Genomic DNA, 22,485 nt, shown 5'->3' on the forward strand with positions numbered 1-22,485 from the left:
ATGACAATATTTCAATGCTTTATGTTAAACGTTGAACAATATACATGTCGTTTTTCCAGAGGTCTTATTTCACACATACAAGTTATGAACAATGCAATCATGGTGGGTGCCATGGTAATAGTTGGTCCAGGGAATCTCATTCTCCTATAGGGTGGAGGATCAATGATGTATATAATCATTGGTTGGTCCTCGGGCTGTCCGTCATCTAGTGGCGCTGAGGTCCTAGTAACGTTGGGGACTTGTAATGGATCAATGTGATCTGGGGAGTGTGGTGAAATCCTCTTCCTAAATAGTAAACTCTATGCTGCGGTAAAGATGGCGGCTGCAGAAGGGGCGCGCAGTGGCCGGAGCACGGCGAAACAACCCTGAAGGGTCCATATTTCGTAGAAACTCGGACGTGGGGGACTGAACATTCCTGCCTCGAGATCCCACGGACCGTTGGCAGAGAGTTTTGCTTTATTGTTTGAGGCAAGGTGGGTGGGTTTCACCGATACTAGCTATCGAGCTAACTTGCTAGCTAGGACGTCGGGTGGAGAAAAGGGTGTCGAGGAAGACTATTCGGAACAGGCCGCTCCACAATTGGGGGATGTGAACCAGGAGTGTGCAGGGTTGGCTAGCTTCGTCCCGGACATCTTTACACCGAACTGCGGGGATGGGACAACAGGTAGGCCGCGTCGGTGAGGGGGCTTCAACAGGACTCCAACCGCCACCACCGCAACAACACCCGGGCAAGGGGAACAGGGGAAGTACAGGGAGGAGACCCCGGGAAGTCAGCAGTACCGGAACGGCACCAGGCAGGGTTGCTGCCGTTAACGTGCCGGACCCAGCAATTAATATATTCACCAAGCATTCAGGTAGGAAAAGACACACAGTTTTATAAAAAAAAATATTTTATCAACTGGTATGTCAAGTAATAACGGTAGCTAGTTAGTCAAACGGATTTATTTAGCGGGTGTTTGCTAGCTAGTTAGCTAACGTGCTAACTAGTTTACTGCTAGTCAACTCGGTGCCCGACTACGACGTCGTAGCGGAAATACAAGAACTTGCTATCATCAGTGACAGCTCTAGTTGTACCGTTAGTTAGCTTATGTTTGCTAGTTCTCTTGATTTCTAGGTAAGTGTAGCTAGTCAGTGCTACTACGAGCGTGGATTGTGTTTCGTTATTCTGAGACAACAGAGAGGGATGGGGGGGAAACGTTTCAGGACTGCACAGCTGCAAGGAACAAAAAGGACCGTTCACGTCTATGGCGACCTGGACTCCGAGTCCGAGATGCTTGTTAAACGATGATCTCTGCCACCCGGGATGCAGTGGCAATTCCACTCCATTAACTCACTATGGCAGCCACAACAATACCACATTTCAGCCTGGAGTGATTTGCAAGTATGGTCTTTTGAAACAGCCCACTCAACAGAAAATTGTTGTGCAAAGTCACTTTGAATTATGTTTGTGTAACAAACTATAATCCAACATATTCCTTGAGGATAGTGCTTTCATAGATTTTAATTAAGGTAGTAAAATACTCACTGTGCTCAACCTTGTGATGTAGTAGTAGTGCCTCAGTGGCACACTCACATTGGTGTTCTAGGGGGGGTCAAATTGGATAGATATACAGTACCAGTCAAAAGTTTGGACATACTCATTCTAGAGTTTTTCTTAATTTTTACTATTTTCTACATTGTAGAATAATAGTGAAGGCATCAACACTATGAAATAACACATGGAATCATGTAGTATCCCAAAAAGTGTTTAAAAAATCAAATTATATTTTAGTTTCTTCAAAGTAGCCACCATTTGCCTTAATGACAGCTTTGCACACTCTTGGCATTCTCTAAACCAGCTTCACCTGGAATGCTTTTCCAACTGTCTTGAAGGAGTTACCACATATGCTGAGCACTTGTTGGCTGCTTTTCCTTCACTCTGCAGTCCAACTCATCCCAAACCATCTCAGTTGGGTTGAGGTCGGGTGATTGTGGAGGCCAGGTCATCTGATGCAGCACTCAGTCACTCTCCTTGGTCAAATAGCCCTTACACAGCCTGAAGGTGTGTTGAGTCATTGTCCTGTTGAAAAACAAATGATAATCCCACTAAGCGCAAACCAGATGGGATGGCGTATTGCTTTGCAGCAATTCGACCATGAAGGCCAGATTCACGCAGTCTCCTCTGAACAGTTGATGTTGAGATGTGTCTGTTACTTGAACTCTGAAGTATTTATTTGGGAAGGGGTAACAGGCACACCTGTTAACTGAAATGCATTCCAGGTGACTACCTCATGAAGCTGGTTGAGAGAATGCCAAGAGTGGTGGCTACTTTGAAGATTTTCAAATATAAAATATATTTTGATTTGTGTAATACTTTTTTGGTGACTACGTGATTCCATGTGTTATTTCATAGTTTTGATTTCTTCACTATTATTCTACAATGTAGAAAATAGTAAAAACAAAACCCTTGAATGAGTAGGTGTCCAAACCTTTGACTGGTACTGTATGTACAGTCATTATGCCACTATCTAGGCCTGCAATGTGTCAATGGCACTCAGGAGTTAGTCAAGGCTATCAGTAAGGATCTTCCTATGTTGAAACTATTATAACATTTAGTCAGCGAAGTCCTGCTTTGAGCTACTGTAGAAGTAATTGCCATTGTGTATATGTTATCGAGTTCTGTAAGACCATTTAGGGATGCATTGTTACAGAAGTTGAGAATGTTATTCTGTGTCTGACGAAGACACTGTATATCCGTCCACAATTGCAACAACTATCCAGTCTCTACTGCTTCCGTTGAGCTTTGCTTTACCCAAGGGCAGGTCAGTCAGTCTTGCATGGAATCAGATGTGATGGGAATGGCGAGAGTGTAAGGCTCGTCCAGTAGTTGTTTTTTCAGCTCTCTGCACAGGGGCAAAGCGAGACCTGTCACATCTCCACAATGAACCTCTTCAGCTGGAAACGCAAACCTGCAAAGTGCACACTGTCTGTACTTTCAAATGTCCAAGTGTCCTTTTTATAACTGGATGCATAGCCAAGTGTTGAAAGGCTATTACCTTGTAAACCCTCACAATATAATGGAAGCATCAAAGCATTTGTCTGTGCAACTCTCTCCTTGACCGAGCAGGAGCAATTCTAATTTAAGCCTAGGCTATATGATGCAGTTCTATCCTAGCAGTGCCACTGTTGGTTAAAATAAATGTGTTGTGAAACCATTGGGCCAGGGGAGTAAAGTCAGCAATGTCTGTCGAACATGGTTTTGTCTATTCATAGGATTTGATCCCTTCACATCTGGCTGAGTTATGTCACCATGGCTGATTCTAAGGAAGTTTATTATTTTGCAACAAAGCCCATTTCCTCCTTTTCTTTAGTCCGTACGATGATTTTCCGGTTCTTCCTGGGTAATTTCACGGTGATGCTTAGACTCCAGATTTTTTTTAAACTTTAAAATGTAAGACAAACTGTCTTTCTGTGCTGTCATTCTGTTAGCAGTCTTTGCATCTCCACTGTTCTTCTAGTAAATTACCACAAATTTTACAAACACATTACGTACTCCTTGTGCATAGAGTTGTAAAGTTTGTTTAACTTTGCATTAATTCTGCATCATTGTGGAATTGCCCTCCTCCTTTTAGCCGTTTTGGGGTTGTTAGTGTTGAACAGTTAATCCTTTGTATGGTTTGTCAGTTGTAAAAGGCCTAGGCCAATTGTTTCCCCAAATGAAAGTACAATGACATCATGTTGCGTTTGATACCGTGGCTACTTGAGATGGATTCCTCAGTCTGTGACCCTTTTGAGGTTTGTGTGTAGTACGTCTACATGTATTTTTGCCTGAAGCAAGTGATTCACTGTGGGGACGGACACAAGTTCTTCTGAATCAATGGCCTCTGCATCTCCCTTTCCCCCACAGGCAAGTTGACTCAGCTTGTCCCTGTTGGCCCACAATGCCATTTTGGTATTTCTTTATTATTTATTCATTGTCTCCGGCCCTTACAAGAAGTTTTTCTGCAGCGTTATGAAAACCAAAGCCTACGTTGCAATTTGAAGCTGGAAGTTAATGGTATCTTTGTGATACGCAATATGAAGCCCAAGAAGGCTTGCATTCCCTCTAACCACATGACTTTAGAGTGCTCACTCAGCGTAATGCTCTTCTGATCAAGTGAACTTTTATGGCACTTGTGTGGAATATGGCCTCTTATTTGGCTTTGCTTTGGGCTCTCGCTTGTTTGCAGAATTCACAGAAGTGATTTGGCTATCAAGCCCATAAACCGCTCAGCAGGTTCAGGTAGAGAGCAGGTTTCATATACTTGATTACAAAATGGGCCACATGTACAGTGCATTTGGGAAATATTCAGACCTCTTGACTTTTTCCACATTTTGTTACTTTCCAGCCTTATTCTAAAATGGATTCAGTTGTTTTTTACCCCCTCATCAATCTACACACAATACCCCATAATGACAAAGCGAAAACAGGTTTTTAGAATTTATTTTCATAAGTATTCAGACCCTTTGCTATGAGACTTGAAATTGATCTCAGGTGCATCCTGTTTCCATTGATCATGCTACAACTTGATTGGAGTCCACCTGTGGTAAATTCAATTGATTGGACATGATTTGGAAAGGCACACACCTGTCTATGTAAGGTCCCACAGTTGTCAGAGCAAAAACCGCGCCATGGGGTCGAAGGAATTGCCTGTAGAGCTCTGAGACAGGATTGTGTTGAGGCACAGATCTTGGGAATGGTACCAAAACATTTCTGCAGCATTGAAGATCCCCAAGAACACAGTGGCCTCCATCATTCTTAAATGGAGTTTGGAACCACCAAGACTGGCCGCCCAGCCAAACTGAGCAATCAGGGGAGAAGGGCCTTGGTCAGGGAGGTGACCAAGAACCCGATGGTCACTCTGACAGAGCTTCAGAGTTCCTCTGTGGAGATGGGAGAACCTTCCAGAAGGGCAACCATCTCTGCAGCGCTCCACCAATCAGACCTTTATGGTAGAGTGGCCAGACTGAAGCCACTCCTCAGTAAAAAGCACATGACAGCCCGCTTGGAGTTTGCCAAAGGGCACCTAAAGGACTCTCAGACCATGAGAAACAAGATTCTGTGGTCTGATGAAACCAAGATTAAACTATTTTTGGCCTGAATGCCAAGCGTTACTTCTGGATGAAACCTGGCACCATCCCTACTGTGAAGCATGGTGGTGGCAGCCGCATGCTGTGGGGATGTTTTTCAGTGGCAGGGACCCGGAGACTAGTCAGGATCGAGGGAAGATGAACAGAGCAAAGTACAGAGATCCTTGATGAAAACCTTCTCCAGAGCGCTCAGGACCTCAGACTGGGGACGAAGGGTCACCTTCCTACAGGACAGCGACCCTAGGCACACAGCCAAGACAATGCAGGAGTGGCTTCGGGACAAGTCTCTGAATGTCCTTGAGTGGCCCAGCCAGAGGCCGGACTTGAACCCGATCGAACATCTCTGGAGAGACCTGAAAATAGCTGTGCAGCGATGCTCCCCATCCAACCTGACAGAGCTTGAGAGGATCTGCAGAGAATGGGAGAAACTCCCCAAATACAGGTGTGCCAAGCTTGCAGCATCATACCCAAGAAGACTCGATGCTGTAATGACTGCCAGAGGTGCTTCAACAAAATACTGAGTAAAGGGTCTGAATAGTTGTGTAAATGTTGTATTTTAGTTTTTTTTTAATTATACATTTGCGAATTCCAAAAACCTGTGAAGATTGAGGGGGGGGGGGGGACAATTTAATCCGTTTGAAAATAAAGCTGTAATGTAACAAAATGTGGAGAAAGCCAAGTGGTCTGAATACTTTGCGAATGCACTGTATTTAACATCTGCCCATGACCCCTGATACATTTAAGCTGATTTGCATTAGGGATCAATTTGGATTAGTCAAATCCACTTTTCTATATCTGCAAAGGCCCCAACAACCAAAATAAGTCACACAGTACTGAAAATAGAGTTTTGGAGGCGGCTGTGAGATTTTAACTAATTTAAACCTGATGTAATAATGTATCTTGTTGACTTTCAGTTTAATGCATTCAGTTGTACAACGAACTAGGTATCCCCCTTTTACCTTTATTTAACTAGGCAAGTCAGCTAAGAATAAATTCTTATTTTCAATGATGGCCAAGGAACAGTAGGTTAACTGCCTTGTTCAGGGGCAGAACTACAGATTTTTACCTTGTCAGCTCGGGGATTCAATCTTGCAACCTTTCGGTTACTAGTCCAACCTTTCGGTTACTAGTCCAACGCTCTAACCACTAGGCTACCTGCCGCCCCCTTTATCTGGGTGACTGGGTCCTCTGCCCTACCTTGCATGTCACCCAGAGTTGCATCCTTCAGCCACTAGAAGGAGCTCAGTCTCATAATTTTCAGTCCTATAGATGCAGGGCAGTTTTTAATTTGCATGTTTGAGGGTGTGTATGCTTTTCCGTTCAATAAAGCATATTGATTATGGCAGTGGGGTGTGTGTATATATTCTGGGATGGTTGCTTCATGAATTATTCATCCTTCCTCTTTCCATGTGCTTGACTGGTGAAAGCATGAGGCTGGAGACTAAAGGCAGCATTTTAATCCTGGTTATTTTTGACTGCATTAACAATGCCCAGACCCTGTCCTTCCCAGTATGTCTCATTCTGCTCTCATTAAACACAGGATTAAGCAAAGGAAAGGAAGTGATTTGAGTCGACTCATTGCTGCTGTTGCAGATGCTGACGAAACCTCCCACGTGCGCTCTGATACTCACACACCTACCGGTATATCATGTTACTGAGTTTGTTTACACTACAGAATGGCAAGTTATTTACTGTCTTTTCACTCTCTTGTGAAACTTAGTATAGGTTCAGATATAACATGCTGTACAGGGTGGGGAATTAACTTTTTGTTTCATTAGCCACTGTAACAGGTAGATACAAAAATCTACCAGCCACTCAGATTTTTTACCAGCCAAAATATGTTTTTGGCATTATTACACCAGAAATCACAAGTAACTGATGAGTATGCCTTGTAATATTTCTAAAACAAAAAATGTATTACTAGTAAGAAGTAATTTAGTATATTGCTCAATGCTTTCATTTTTGTCACCGAAGTCTTAACCAGTGGAACATTTCTACAACTTGAACGTCAATAATCAACAATGTGCCTGTCCTGCCACAAAATGCTGAGTAATACGGCTTATTTATTATTATTAGTTCAGGACTCTAACGCTGACATTTTTTACAAGGAGTACATAAGTTATTTAGTAGCACACATATATTTAAGAGCACAATTCAATTATTTGAGTCTTGTAATGATAAGAAATGACAGTAAATTACTAAGGTTTTTGGACTGTTCTATGCTCAGTCAAGCATAATTTACCCCCAAATATGAGTCATTAGGTGAAACAAAAATGTTCAGCTGCCCCTTTAAGAGGTGGGCCATTACTGTAGTAATAGAACTCCTTGTCTGTCAGAGATGATCATCTCTGTCTGCGCTACCAGCAGACAGTTGCAGTAAACTCTTAACTAATAATGAAAAACAACCTAGCATGTGAACACAACTATGTAACAAGCCAAGAAACATGAGGACAAAGTTGCACTTTAGTAGTCTTTCTGGTCAACTCAACCAACTTCTACATTTCGGCCTTTGGATAGTTTTTTTGGGTCGGGGCCGCTGCTTATAACTTACTACAAGTTAAGTATAACAAAAAATAAATGTAATATGTGTCAAATTATATCCAGCTCAGGGCCACAGCAATGCATTTGGTTTGCTACGTGGCTAGATGTCAAGATCAAGCTTCTTGGTTACAGCAGAGACATTCAATCCCCTCCTGAATCAAGATCACTTTTGCCTAAATTGTTTTGTGTGTCAAAAAAAACGCTTGGACGGTATGAAAATCTGGATACCGCCCAACCTTACCGCCAATGCCAAATCTACCCGCATTTGGTTTTTGGCAAGTATTAATTTCCCACCCTGATGATATATATGAATGCTATGAGGGTACTGTTGGTTTTCCATGTGGGGGGACTGGTCTATTGGACTGCTGTTTTAGTGTTGATTGGGTTTCAGGACTTGGCATGTGTTGTGGCTGACTGCTCTATCAGTGCTTATCCAGAGATCCAGGCACATGACTTGGACCCTTCTACCTCAGCAACTCTTTCCACCGTCACACTCATCCGAGACTGTTCTCTCTGTGCCCAAAGCTCAGCTCAAATACTTCATCTTCATTCCCTCTCTACTCGTCTGCTTTATCTTTCTCTCTCTCGTTCTCTCTCTTTGTATCATCTTAGTGGAGTTGAAATTGAGCACTGTTTTGGCCTGGTGTAATCCTCTCTGTCTTCCCTCTTCTTCCCCTCCGGTTTAATCACACACCAGAGTCAGCATTAATCTGGCACTTCGTGGCGCTGCCAGGGTCGTCTCTATGCTCTCTTGTGTTGAGCAGCGGGGGTGAGACCAAGGAGCTCAGCCACAGAGAAGGCCCATTTCTCTCTCAATGGACTGGGATCATTTGCCCCATTCAAAGAGAATGTTGCGAGTCACAGAGTGGCTAACTCAGATGCTATCAAAAGCCTTTTTCATACTGTGCCTTGTCCTTGTGCTGGGCAGATTGGGTGGCCAAGCCCTGCACATGGAAGCAATGGGAATGTAATCTCAGCAAGCTCTGTGTACCATCACAGGAACATGAGACCCACTGAAGTCGGTGTAATCCTCTTCAGCCAGGCCTGAATCCTCATGGTCATTCCAGCAGTCGCTCAGTTAAAGGCTGCCTGTCCTCTCTCCAACAGTTGGAGTTATGGGATTCATTCTAGTTAGGCTACGCTACACTAACTGTGGAGAAATATAACAAATGGCTAATAGAAGACCAGCGGCTGCTGTACACTGCTGTACAATTTCCGTAATATCATGCGGTCTATTGAAATTAGATGTTATATTCTCTGCCGCAGGTACCGCTTGTTCCTGTCAGGTTAATCTGTCTGGACTGTGATGCAATATCTGTATACCATTTTTCTTTCTAACTGATGTAATCATCTCTAGGCTTGCATCTCTACACCACACAGAATGCTCTCTCTGGTCTCTCCAGAACAGTGCCATGGTGAAAACCTCACCACACTGTTGTGTCAACCTCATTCAACACTTTTACTTGGAGATAAACCCCTCATCTCAACACAGACATGTTTTTGCAAATAAGTGTAGATAATGAAGTATGGCCAACTGTTGTCTGGGAAGCTCTTAAATCATATATGAGAGATTTGTATCATGTCTTACTCTTCACATAAGAAAAAGACCCATGATGAATTAGAAATACTAGAACAGAAAATCCACAATTTAGAAAGAAAACACAGTTTAGATATAAAGAAATGCAAACACGCTTCAACAGTTGAACACTGAAGCTTGAATATTACCAATAAACACCCGATCTACAGCGATTGCAACCATGAAATCCAAGCAACAATATATTGAGCAAGGTGAAAGTGTAGGCGCTTGCTTGGCAAAGTAAGAGGAAGAAGAACTTACCCTCCATAGCATTCAAACCCCAGATGGTAGCATAACAATGGAGCATTATGAAATCAACTCAGTCTTTGGATACAGTGTTTGATAACATGTTTTAATCTGAAAACAAAAGTTCAAGGAGATATAACAATTTCCTTAAAGGGATACTTTCGGGTTTTTGGCAATGAGGCCCTTATCTACTTCCCCAGAGGAAGATGAACTTGTGGATACCATTTTTAGACTCTGTGTCTAGTATGAAGGAGTTAGAGGGAGTTTCACTGCTAGCGTTAGGCCAATGCCTCGAAGTATATGGGCATCTGCTAGCATACTAGACATAAATAATGGTATCCACAACTTTATCTGACTCTGGGGAAGTAGATAAAGGGCCTCATTGCCAAAATCCTCAAGTATCCCTTTAAGGCCATTTTATAATTAACCAGAGAAAATGAATATGTATGTAAACATTACCCCGGGTGAATTGTTGGAGGCCATCAATCTACAAAATGGGAAACCTCCTTTTTAATAATGGATTCCTAGTGGAATTTTATAGACACTTTCGTCCCAAATTGCTGGCCTATATTATTATTATTATTATTATTATTATTATTATTTATGCTCACAACGGCTTTAAAGCAAGATGAACTTCCCCATCCAGTATGGAAGGATCCCCATGATTATGGATTGATACTGAAAGAAGCTGCTACGCCAAAGAAGTTGATTGCCAAGTTTATATAAAGGGTTGATTTGAAACTCTACCTGGTGGTTCAGAACCCTGTAAGGAAAAAATGGGGAACGGATCTAAAGGAAGAAATTGAGGAGAAATGTTCAGACCTGCTCCTACAACCTGTATGTTATGCACCCAGAAATGTCACATCTGTTGGTGATTCAAAAAGCACGAAGGAACCCTATTACAGTGCATTCGGAAAGTATTCAGACCCCTTTTTCCACATTTTGTTACGTTACAGCCTTATTGTAAAATGTATATTTTTTCCCCTCATCAATCTACACACAATACCCCATAATGACAAAGCAAAGAAAGTTTTTATTTATTTAAAATGTGATTTCTTTTTTAAAATTGGTATTCAGACCCTTTACTCAGTACTTTGTTGCACCAGCTTTTGCAGTGATTACAGCCTTAAATCTTCTTGGGTATGATGCTACAAGCTTGGCACACCTTATTTGGGGAGTTTAATACATTCTTCTCTGCTGATCCTCTCAAGCTCTGTCAGGTTGGATGGGGAGCGTTGCTCTATTTTCAGGTCTCTCCAGAGATGTTAGATCGGGTTCAAGTCCGTGCTCCGGCTGAGCCACTCAAGGACATTCAGAGACGTGTCCCGAAGCAACTTCTGTTTGTCTTGGCTGTGTGCTTAGTGTTGTTGTCCTGTTGGAAGGTGAACCTTTGCCCCAGTCTGACGTCCTGAGCACTCTGGAGCAGGTTTTCATTGAAGATCTCTCTGCACTTTGCTCTGTTCATCTTTGCCTCAATCCTGACTAGTCTCCCAGTCCCTGCCGCTGAAAAACATCCCCACAGCATGACGCTGCCACCACCATGCTTCACCGTACGGATGGTGCCAGATTTCCTCAAGATGTGACGCTTGGCGTTCAGGTTTCATCAGACCACAATCTTGTTTCTCATGGTCTGAGACCATAACGTTAGCTGGCTGGATCTCTAGCGGACATTATTCGTTTCCCAGAGCTGTTTGCGTTTCTAGTTAGAGCCTAAGTTAGCTAGCTAACATTGGACCTGGTTGGTTAGCTCCCAGCACTGTGGTCATTGTTGGCACTTTGTAAATTGTTATTTAACTAGCGAACGGTAGTTGGCTGGCTCGTTAGCTAACGTTACGTGACGTGTGTACAACACCCGTTGAATGAATATGGCTGGTGTCAGTAAACATCTCCAAAAAATATAATTTTCTCTCTATTTGATATATGACTTGGCCTATTAAGACACTCAGTTTAATGCATGCTAGGTTTCTCCTGCCACGCTATTTCAGGATCAAACAATGAAGGAATGAAACGGACTTCTAGGTTAAGTTGATTTTGAATAACCCAAAAACATGGGAGTCCTAAGGTAATAATGAGAGAGCGATAGAAAAAATTAAGCAAGATATAAAAATCGAATGAGAAATTTGACCAAGCCTTACAGATGAGCAAAACATTATAAGACAAAAATTATGCATGCATACGAGGGCCGTAAAAAAAATCCCTCACCATTGCGAACCAAAGGCCTGATCTTAATTACGGAAATATCATAAAAGCATTAAGACAAGTTATGAGCAGTATTTTCCAAATTATTCCAATAGTGTTCAATGTCGTTAAGTTGCAGCTTTAAAATGGGAATAATTATGAAAGTCCGAGTCTATGCTATACAGATATTCTAGGCCACAAGAAGTGAAATTGAGCAAACAATACCAAGGTGGAAAAATCAAATGAGTCAGAACAGAACTTGGGCTACTACAGCTGAGTTTATCGACTAAATTATGCATAGTTGGCCTAGGCCTATTAACATTTTATTCTAGCTATGTACAACCTACCTAAAACACATATAGTAGCCTAATAAGAAGGGAGGATGAGGCAAAGATGTTATCCAGTTCTGAGGACAGCGGAGTTGCTCTGCATTCCATGATTTACAATCTATCACAAGATGCACAGCCAGCAAGGCTCGCTTTAGCACACAGATAGGCCTTTTACATACTTTTTTCCCTCACTGTAAGTGTATTTGATCCCCTGCTGATTTTGTACGTTTGCCCACTGACAAAGAAAGGATCAGTCTATAATTTTAATGGTAGGTTTATTTGAACAGTGAGAGACAGAATAACAACAAAAATATCCACAAAAACGCATGTCAAAAATGTTATAAATTGATTTGCATTTTAATGAGGGGAAATAAGTATTTGACCCCCTCTCAATCAGAAAGATTTCTGGCTCCCAGGTGTCTTTTATACAGGTAACGAGCTGAGATTAGGAGCACACTTTTAAAGGGAGTGCTCCTAATCTCAGTTTGTTACCTGTATAAAAGACACCTATCCACAAAAGCAATCAATCAATCAGATTCCAAACTCTCCACCATGGCCAAGACCAAAGAGCTCTCCAAGGATGTCGGGGACAAGATTGTAGACCTACACAAGGCTAGAATGGGCTACAAGACCATCGCCAAGCAGCTTGGTAAGAAGGTGACAACATTTGGTGCGATTATTCGCAAATGGAAGAAACACAAAAGAACTGTCAATATCCCTCGGCCTGGGGCTCCATGCAAGATCTCACCTCGTGGAGTTGCAATGATCACGAGAACGGTGAGGAATCAGCCCAGAACTACACGGGAGGATCTTGTCAATGATCTCAAGGCAGCTGGGACCATAGTGACCAAGAAAACAATTGGTAACACACTACGCCGTGAAGGACTGAAATCCTGCAGCGCCCGCAAGGTCCCCCTGCTCAAGAATACATATACATGCCCGTCTGAAGTTTGCCAATGAACATCTGAATGATTCAAAGGACAACTGGATGAAAGTGTTGTGGTCAAAATGGAGCTCTTTGACATCAACTCAACTGGCCATGTTTGGAGGAGGAGGAATGCTGCCTATTACCCCAAGAACACCATCTCCACCGTCAAACATGGAGGTGGAAACATTATGCTTTGGGGGTGTTGTTCTGCTAAGGGCACAGGACAACTTCACTGCATCAAAGGGACGATGGACAGGGCCATGTACCGTCAAATCTTGGGTGAGAACCTCCTTCCCTCAGCCAGGGCATTGAAAATGGGTCATGGATGGGTATTCCAGCATGACAATGACCCAAAACACACGGCCAAGGCAACAAAGGAGTGTCTCAAGAAGAAGCACATTCAGGTCCTGGAGTGGCCAGTCTCCAGACCTTAATCCCATAGAAAATCTGTGGAGGGAGCTGAAGGTTCAAGTTGCCAAACGTCAGCCTCAACCTTAATGACTTGGAGAAGATCTGCAAAGAGGAGTGGGACAAAATCCCTCCTGAGATCTGGTGGCCAACTAGAAGAAACATCTGACCTCTGATTGCCAACAAGGGTTTTGCCACCAAGTACTAAGTCATGTTTTGCAGAGGGGTCAAATACTTATTTCCCTCATTAAAATGCAAATCATTTTGTAACATTTTTGACGTGCGTTTTTCTGGATTTTTTTGTTCTGTCTCACTGTTCAAATAAACCTACCATTTAAAATTATAGACTGATCATTTCTTTGTAAGTGGGCAAACGTACAAAATCAGCAGGGGGTCAAATACTTTTTCCCCCCACTGTAGGTTGGAGTCATTAAAACTCCATTTTTAAACCACTCCACACATTTCATGTTAACAAACTATAGTTTTGGCAAGTCGTTTAGGACATCTACTTTTTGCATAACACAAGTAATTTTTCCAACAATTGTTTAGACAGATTGTTTCACTTTGAATTCGGTGTATCACAATTCCAGTGGGTCAGAAGTTTACATACATTAAGTTTACTAGGCCTTTAAACAGCTTGGAAAATTCCAGAAAATGATGTCATGGCTTTAGAAGCTTCTGATAGGCTAATTGACATGATTTAAGTCAATTGGAGGTGTACCTGTGGATGTATTTCAAGGCCTACCTTCAAACTCAGTGCCTCTTTGCTTGACATCATGGGAAATCAAAAATAAATCAGACCCCAAAAAATGGTAGACCTCCAAGTCTGGTTCATCCTTGGGAGCAATTTCCAAAAGCCTGAAGGTACCACGTTCATCTGTACAAACAATAGTTCACAAGTATCAACACCATGGGACCACGCAGCCGTCATACCTCTCAGGAAGGAGACGCGTTCTGTCTCCTAGAGATGAGCGTACTTTGGTGCGAAAAGTGCAAATCAATCCCAGAACAACAGCAAAGGACCTTGTGAAGATGCTGGAGGAAATTTTGTACCGGTTTTCTATATCCACAGTAAAACGAGGCCTATATTGACATAACCTGAATGGACGCTCAGCGAGGAAGAAGCCACTGCTCCAAAACCGCCATAAAAAAGCCGGACTAACGGTTTGCACTATACATGGTGACGAAGATTGTACTTTTTGGAGAAAATGTCCTCTGGTCTGATGAAACAAAAATAAAACTGTTTGGCCATAATAACCATCGTGATGTTTGAAGGAAAAAGAGGGAGGCTTGCATCCCAACCGTGAAGCACGGGGGTGGCAGCATCATGTTGTGGGGGTGCTTTGCTGCAGGAGGGGACTGGTGCACTTCACAAAATGGATGGCATCATGAGGCAGGAAAATTATGTGGATATATTGAACGCAAACATCTCAAGACATCAGTCAGGAAGTTTAAAGTTTGGTTGCAAATGGGTCTTCCAAATGGACAATGACCCCAAGCATACTTCCAAAGTTGTGGCAAAATGGCTTAAGGACAACAAAGTCAAGGTACTGGAGTGGCCATCAGAAAGCCCTGACCTCAATCCTATAGACCATTTTGGGCAGAACTGAAAGTGTGTGCAAGCAAGGAGGCCTACAAACCTGACTCAGTTACACCAGCTCTGTCAGGAGGAATGTGCCAAAATTCACCCAACTTATTGTGGGAAGCTTGTGGAAGGCTACCTGAAATGTTTGATCCAAGTTAAACAATTAAAAGGCAATGCTACCAAATACTAATTGAGTGTATGTAAACTTCTGACCCGCTGGGAATGTGATGAAAGAAATAAAAGCTGAAATGAATCATTTTCTCTACTATTATTCTGACATTTCACATTCTTAAAATAAAGTGGTGATCCTAAATGACCTTAGACAGGGAATTTTTACTAGGATTAAATGTCAGGAATTGTGGAAAACGGAGTTTAAATGCATTTGGCTAAGGTGCATGTAAACTTCCAACTTCAACTGTATAACTTTTTCGTGCCACAGCTCCACCAGAGTGAAATAGGTTAATCGATAACATTTGGCTCCATCAAATATATTTAGTCAATGTCTTGATTCCTCTCGTCTCTCCCACAGCTTGTTTTCTTTTGTGTGTTGTGGGGTGCTGTGATCCAGGAAAAAACTGACTGGGATAGTTTCTCAGGAACATTGATCCTCCCCCTGCAGTAATGCTGTTGAACGTTGGTTATACAGGAAGAAGATTGAATTTGTTTGCCTTTATAAAATCTGTTGAATTTGTTTGCCTGATTCCATTTAGTTTTTTCCCAAATTCCATTTTCTCTTTCGTTTTTCCAGATTTCTGTTTTTCAAACAATTTTCAGGTTTTCATTCTCAATCACATATAGAACACAGAAACACCACAAAATTGGATGTTCTATATAAGTCCAAAACGATGCTTAAACCACTTTTGACCCAGCACCACACCAGAGTCACCTTATGGAGGTCCTGTTGAGCAGCTGATTTTCTAATGTGGTGTGTTTGTGCAGGGCTGGAGCAAAAGCCTGCACACCCAGTTGCTCTCCTGGACTCTCCTGGAGGATGGTTGGCCACCCTGCAACATTAGTTACAACCAAGTACTTTTTATGTCTTCATAAAATAATTCCCTCATTCAATGACTTAGGGATCATATGGCGAAGGTGGGCGAGGTAGGTAACTAATGTTTAAGGTTAAAATGTTCAGGGGAGATCTTGACAGCATTGGAGTGACTTATCAATTAAGCTAAGAATATTTTTGAACTTTGTCAGAATTAAGTTGTCAGTATTGAATAGAGGAGTCCTAGCCAATTTTAACCATTTGAGACACTTTTACAACCAGCGTATGCACCATTGGTATCATTAACTGCGCACCCATAACTGCATGTCAGCAGTTAATATGATGGTTGTGGTTATGAGTGCCGGTGGAAATTAATTTTGGGACATGACAATGACATTTAATACATGCTAATAGCTAAATAACTAGCCAAACTATGCTCTTTTGAATCTATACTGAACAATAATATAAAATCAACATGCAGTCATTTCAAAGATTTTACGGAGTTACAGTTCATAAAAGGAAATCAGTCAATTTAAATAAAATTAGGCCCTAATCTATGGATTCCACATGACTGGGAATACAGATATGCATCGGTTGGTCACAGATACCTTTTTAAAAAATGTAGGGGCGTGGATCAGAAAACCAGTCAGTATCTGGTGTGACCACCAATGGCTGTGCGAAGATATTTGTGGGACCTGGAACACGCTGTCATACACGTCAATCCAGGGCTTCCCAAACATGCTCAATGGGTGACATGTCTGAGTATGCAGGCCAAGGAAGAACAGGGACATTTTCAGGAATTGTGTACAGATCCTTGTGACATGGGGCAGTGCATTATCATGCTGAAACATGAGGTGATGGCGGTGGATGAATGGCATGACAATGGGCCTCAGGATCTCTCCACGGTATCTGTGCGTTCAAGTTGCCTTCAATAAAATGCAATTGTGTTCATTGCCCGTAGCTTATGCCTGCCCATAACATAACCACAACGCCACCAACGGGCACTCTGTTCACAATGTTGACATCAGCAAAACGCTTACCCACTCAACGTGGTTGTGAGACGTGTTCGACCTGCTGCCAAATTCTCTAAAACGATGTTGGAGGTGGTTTGTGGTAGAGAAATTAACATTACATTTTCTGGCAACGGCTCTGGTGGACATTCCTGCATTCAGCATGCCAATTGCATTCTCCCTAAAACTTTGGACATCTGTGGCATTGTGTTGTGACAACTGCACATTTTAGTGGCCTTTTCTTGTCCCCAGCACAAGGTATTCCTGTGTAATTATCTCTCGCTTTCTCTCTCACTACTTGTCTATTTGGACAACTTAAAATCTAATCTGCTTCTCAGACAAATCTTTATTTGCCCCGGGTAAGCGGACAAGCGATAAAGTCGAGCCCTGACATCAGCAGACCACCCTTGAGGTATGGAAAAATCGAAAAAAATTGGGACTTTGGGTTGTGGTTATCCTTTAATGCAAGTGCGCACCAGAAAGAGACTTTTGTTGGTTTGCCATGTTTCTATAGCACTTGTGATTGCAGTGTTTGCACAACAAATGGCCACTGGATTGATGTAAATAATCATATCATTCTGCCAGGTAGGCATGTGCTACTTTGTAGTTAACATTTTAATTGAGAAGGTTTTTGGGAAAGCCTTTTCATCTCCACCAGAAGAAGGTTATTATTAGCATCATCCCTAACGGCTACACAATGTGTAGACATACGCGCGCACCACACACACACACAGGGGCATTCCTGTGCCGTTTCAGAAGGTTGAAGGAAAATACAAATCGCCAATGCATTTTGATCATGGCATATGATAACTTGGGCAAATTAATGCTTTTTCTAATAAGTTCAATACATTTTTTAATATTGTTGAATTCCGTTTTAAATTTTGTCTGAATTTTGTGATTCCGTTTTACCGCAACACAGATTTTATTGGGCCCTGAGAATATCACCCCATCCGATTGGGCAAGACCCTCCCCAACCCTATGCTCTCTGTCTGGCTGTCTTAAGCTGGGCCTCTCCTGAGATCTGCTGGATCTTGTCCTTGTGGTGGATGATGCCAATCATACCACACCCTTCTGCTGCGTCACACAGCCTAGCACAACGCAACTGTAGACTACTGCCAGGCCCAGACACATACTTCAGTTTCTACAAAGTGAGTGGCCCAATGAGCGTCACACGTTACATAATAGGGGTGCTCTTCGAGTTTTTGCATTGAACAAAACAAGAGCAGGCCCATGCCAAATGTTTTGACTAACTTCATTTTCCACTCTTCATTGTTTGATTTGGATATAAACAACACTAACTTAACATTGTGCAAGATTTAATTTAGGCAATAATAGTCTGTTGCGTTTGATTTTGTTTACCTTGGATCAGACTCAAAACATCAATAGGAACATCAGTCAGTCTCGGTATGGTATCATTTTCAGCCTCACTCAACTATCAGGTGCCTCCAAAATGTTTAAAGGAAAGGTGAGGCATAGCAGAAGGCCTTCCTGTAGTCCAGTGTTTCCAAACTCCAGTCATCTGGTACCCCCAACGGCGCACACTTTTCTGTTGTTGTAGCCCCTGCCAAATTAACCTGATGCAACTCATTCATCAGGTGGGCTTGTCCAGGGCTACAACAAAAAGGTGTACTTTTGGGGGTACACAAGGACTGGTGTTGGGTAAACACTGCTCTAGTCCACTACAGAGAATTATGTAGACCACCACTTACTGTGTTGTGAGCAAGCCTGGGAGGATGCACTTACTCCACATTAACCAATTAAAGGGCTGTGGTGGGCAGGCGGAGGGCAAGAGGCCCATTATTAAAATGTCTGATTTACAGGCCATTGCCCAGTCTGTAATTTGTGCATGCTTAGTGGAGCATGGCTAGATGAAAGATGCATGGCGTTTCCCAGCACCCTGGCGTCTCATTATTTGCTCACTGACATTTATGGGACCAGGATGTAGATGGGCAGGGGGGTTGAGGGGTCCTGCCAGTAAGGCCTATTAGCGCCACTAAGGCGCTGACCTCTTCCATAATGGTTTGCACAACCACTACCACCACTATAGCTACTCAGAGCTGTCTGGATCAAACTTCAGCTGTTCATCCTTATCTGCCTGATTTAGGGAAAGTTGTTAATCAATTATGTCAATCTTGAGTGTGTGTTTCCTGAATGTGTAGGCCAAATGAAATAGTTGGGTGATCAGTGTTTAAGGCAAGTTTCATCATTACCCAGGGCTCGACATTAACGCTTGTCCGCTTGCCCGGGGCAAGTGTGTTTGTTTTGGGGGACAAATAGATTATACATATAAGTTGTCCGAATGGACAAGTAAAGAAGAAAAACACGCAGAAATCACTATCAAACAATTACAGTTTAGTAATTTTAGCAGTTTAGCATTTTAGCAGTTAGATTACTCCAATCATAATTGGATCAAAGTGTCCTCCTGGTGCAATGGTTTGCTCCCTGTCCTGCCAATCTCTGCTGAGCGCATCAGAGTATAATTATTGTAGGCCTGCGTTGAAAGGCACGCTCGGTCGCGAGATGCGTTGTTGATGATAATTGCCAGTGAGTTCTCATTTTTGGTCAGTAATGAAAATCCTGGAAAAGCCATGCTGTTTGTATGTGTACGAACTAAATAACCAGCCAAACTACACAATATACACTCTATATACAAAAGTATGTGGACACCCCTTCAAATTAGTGGATTTGGATATTTCAGCCACACCCATTGCTGACAAGTGTATAAAATCGAGCACGCAACCATGCAATCTCCATAGACAAACTTTGACAGTAGAATGGCCTTACTGAAGAGCTCAGTGACTTTCCACGTGGCACCATCATAGGATGCCACCTTTCCAACAAGTCAGTTCGGTAAATGTCTGCCCTGCTGGTTGACTGGGGTAGCTCTAAGTGCTGTTATTCTGAAGTGCAAAAGTGTAGTAGCAACAACTCAGCCGCAAAGTGGTAGGACACACAAGCTCACAGAACGTGAGTGCTGAAGTGCATTTAAAAAAATGACTGTCTTGGTTGCAACACTTACTACCGAGTTCCAAACTGCCTCTGGAAGCAACATCGGAACAATAACTTTTAGTCTGGAGTTTCGTGAAATGGGTTTCCATGGCCGAACAACCGCACGCGTACAAGCCTAAGTTCACCATGCGCAATGCCAAGCGTCGGCTGGAGTGGTGTAAAGCTCGCCGCTATTGCACTCTGGAGCAGTGGAAACGCATTCTCTGGAATCACGCTTCACCATCTGGCAGTCCGAATAACGAAGCTTTCTCCTGGCATCAGCCAAACCCAGATAACTGCCCGAATACGAAAGGGAGAACTGTAAAGTTTGGTGGAGGAGGATTAATGCTCTGGGGCTGTTTTTCATGGTTCAGGCTTGGCCCCTTGTGGCTGAATGGAAGCAAGTATCCACAGCAATGTTCCAACATCCAGTGGAAAGCCATCCCAAAAGAATGGAGGCTGTTATAGCTGTAAAGGAGGGACCAACTCCATATTAATGTCCATGATTTTGAAATTAGATGTTCAAAGAGCAGGTGTCCACATACTTTTGGTAATGTGTATTTTGAATCGGCTATCTCTCAAGTTAACCATTTAGCAATAGCATGTACGATGTCCTAAAATAACTTTCCACCGGCACTCGCGTATAACCGCAAATGGCCAACACGCCGTAGTTGATATGGGTGTGCAGTTGATGAAACCAATGGAGCATACTCCGGTTGTAAAACCGTCTCTCAAGTGCTCAAAATTGGCTAGAGTTCTGGCACTGTAATTCTGACAAAGTAAAAAAATATTCTTAGAATAGCCTAATTGACAAGTAACTCCGATGTTGCCAAGCTCTCCCCTGAACACAGAATATTTTACCTTACAAATAAATGAACATCTTAGTTGGCTACCTTGCTACCTTAGCCATATGGTCCATGGTTTATTTAATGAGGGAATTATTTTGTTAAGAGACAAGTATTTGGTTGTGATTGTGATGTTGTAGGATGGCCAACCCTCCTCCCGGAGAGTCCAGGAGAGCTACTGGGTGTGCAGGGTTTTGCTACAGCCCTGCTCAAACACACAACATTGTAGAAGAAAAAAATCAGCTGCTCAATAAGACCTTGATAAGCTGACTGTGTTTGAGCAGGGTAGGATAAACAGCCTGCACACCCAGTAACTTTCCAGATGGAGGGTTGACAGACCACGTGTTTATATTGTAGCCTATCAGTGCAGTATTTTACTTTGTGGAGGGTTAAGTGCCTTAGTCAAAGCCACAATGGCAGGAGATCTAATGCATGGGATCAGAGACCAGCAGCCTTCCATTGTCAATACCAGTGATAATAAGGAAGGTTATTTTGCAAAGTGGTTCCTTGCATCATACAACACAATTTTCAGCTACCTTTTTTGGCCTATGGTGTAAGACAATTTTGTATTTTTGAGCTTTCTGACAAGTGAAAAATCAGCCTTACTTGGCTAAAAAAGTTAATGTCAATACCTGTTAGAATTGTCTGTCGCTTTGTTCTATACTTTAATGTCGCCCCATGTGTTTTTTTTGGCAGTGCTTTGGAACAATGTGACTCAACTGTCTGGAAGAATATTATTATTAGCCCCTGCTGTGTTGAAATCAGATTACACTGATGACTTGTCAAGTTAATTCTAAACTCTATTCAGTGACAATAGGCGTTATCGGGACAACATTTTAATTGACATAATATGTACATACACTTTCCAATTTCACATTAGCTACGGGAATGACACGAGCCAAGAGGGTTCAGTTGATGTTCTTGCTTCGCAGCTCAAAAGTACCATAAATGTCATATTAGCCACTATCCAGGAGGCTAAGCAGTGCTAACTATATTAGACCAACTACACTCTTAATTATTTCAACAAAACCATATTACACTCTTGAATAACTCAACAATTCACAAGCATGTGCAGACAAAGGGTTTATTTTCTCAGCTGCACACTCATTACATTTTAACTTCAAGACAAAAGCAGTTATTGCTAATTAAAGCTAACAACATGTGTTCAAGTAACGTGAGCCATTCAAAAATGAACGATCACCCCTCCAATATGAATATAAAAGTACAGTAGACCTACCTTACAACAAAGTACAGTAGACCTACCTTACAACAAATTGCAACTGAAAATGTGGGTGTAATTCACCAGGGAGTTGAGATGTTGAGCTGTTTTATATGGAAGCCCATTCCCACCACCCCAAAATAGAATGCATATAAAGCATTTTGTTACGTCACAGCCTCATTCAAAAATTTTGTAAAAAAAGATTATCATCAATCTACACACAATACCCCATAATGACAAACCCCAAAAAAGTTGTATTTATTTTTGGCAAATTTACTTTTGAAAAAAATACATTTACATAAGTATTCAGATGCTTTACTCAGTACTTTGAGGATGTAATCATTGCCAAAGGTGCTTAAAGTCTTCTTGGGTATGATGCTACAAGCTTGGCAAACCTGTATTTGGGGCATTTCTCCCATACTTCTCTGCAGATCCTCTCCAGCTCAGGTTGAATGGGGAGCATTGCTGCACAGCTATTTTCAGGTCTCTCCAGAGATGTTAGATCAGGTTCAAGTCCGGGCTCTGGCTGGGCCACTCA

General features: G+C 42.3%; 1 protein-coding gene across 1 annotated transcript in view; it reads left to right on the forward strand.

Annotated features, from left to right (window-relative positions):
• Nucleotides 1-234: 234 nt before the first annotated feature.
• The window catches only part of LOC115192490 (tyrosine-protein kinase ABL2), a 42,891-nt gene continuing 20,640 nt past the window's right edge, over nt 235-22,485 (forward strand). The window contains exon 1 of the mRNA XM_029751062.1: nt 235-854. Within this exon, the coding sequence (XP_029606922.1) occupies nt 653-854 (202 nt within the window). The 5' untranslated portion in view covers nt 235-652. The remainder of the gene's footprint in view (nt 855-22,485) is intronic.

This window comes from Salmo trutta, chromosome 4 (assembly GCF_901001165.1).
Source record: "Salmo trutta chromosome 4, fSalTru1.1, whole genome shotgun sequence".
NCBI lineage: Eukaryota > Metazoa > Chordata > Actinopteri > Salmoniformes > Salmonidae > Salmo > Salmo trutta.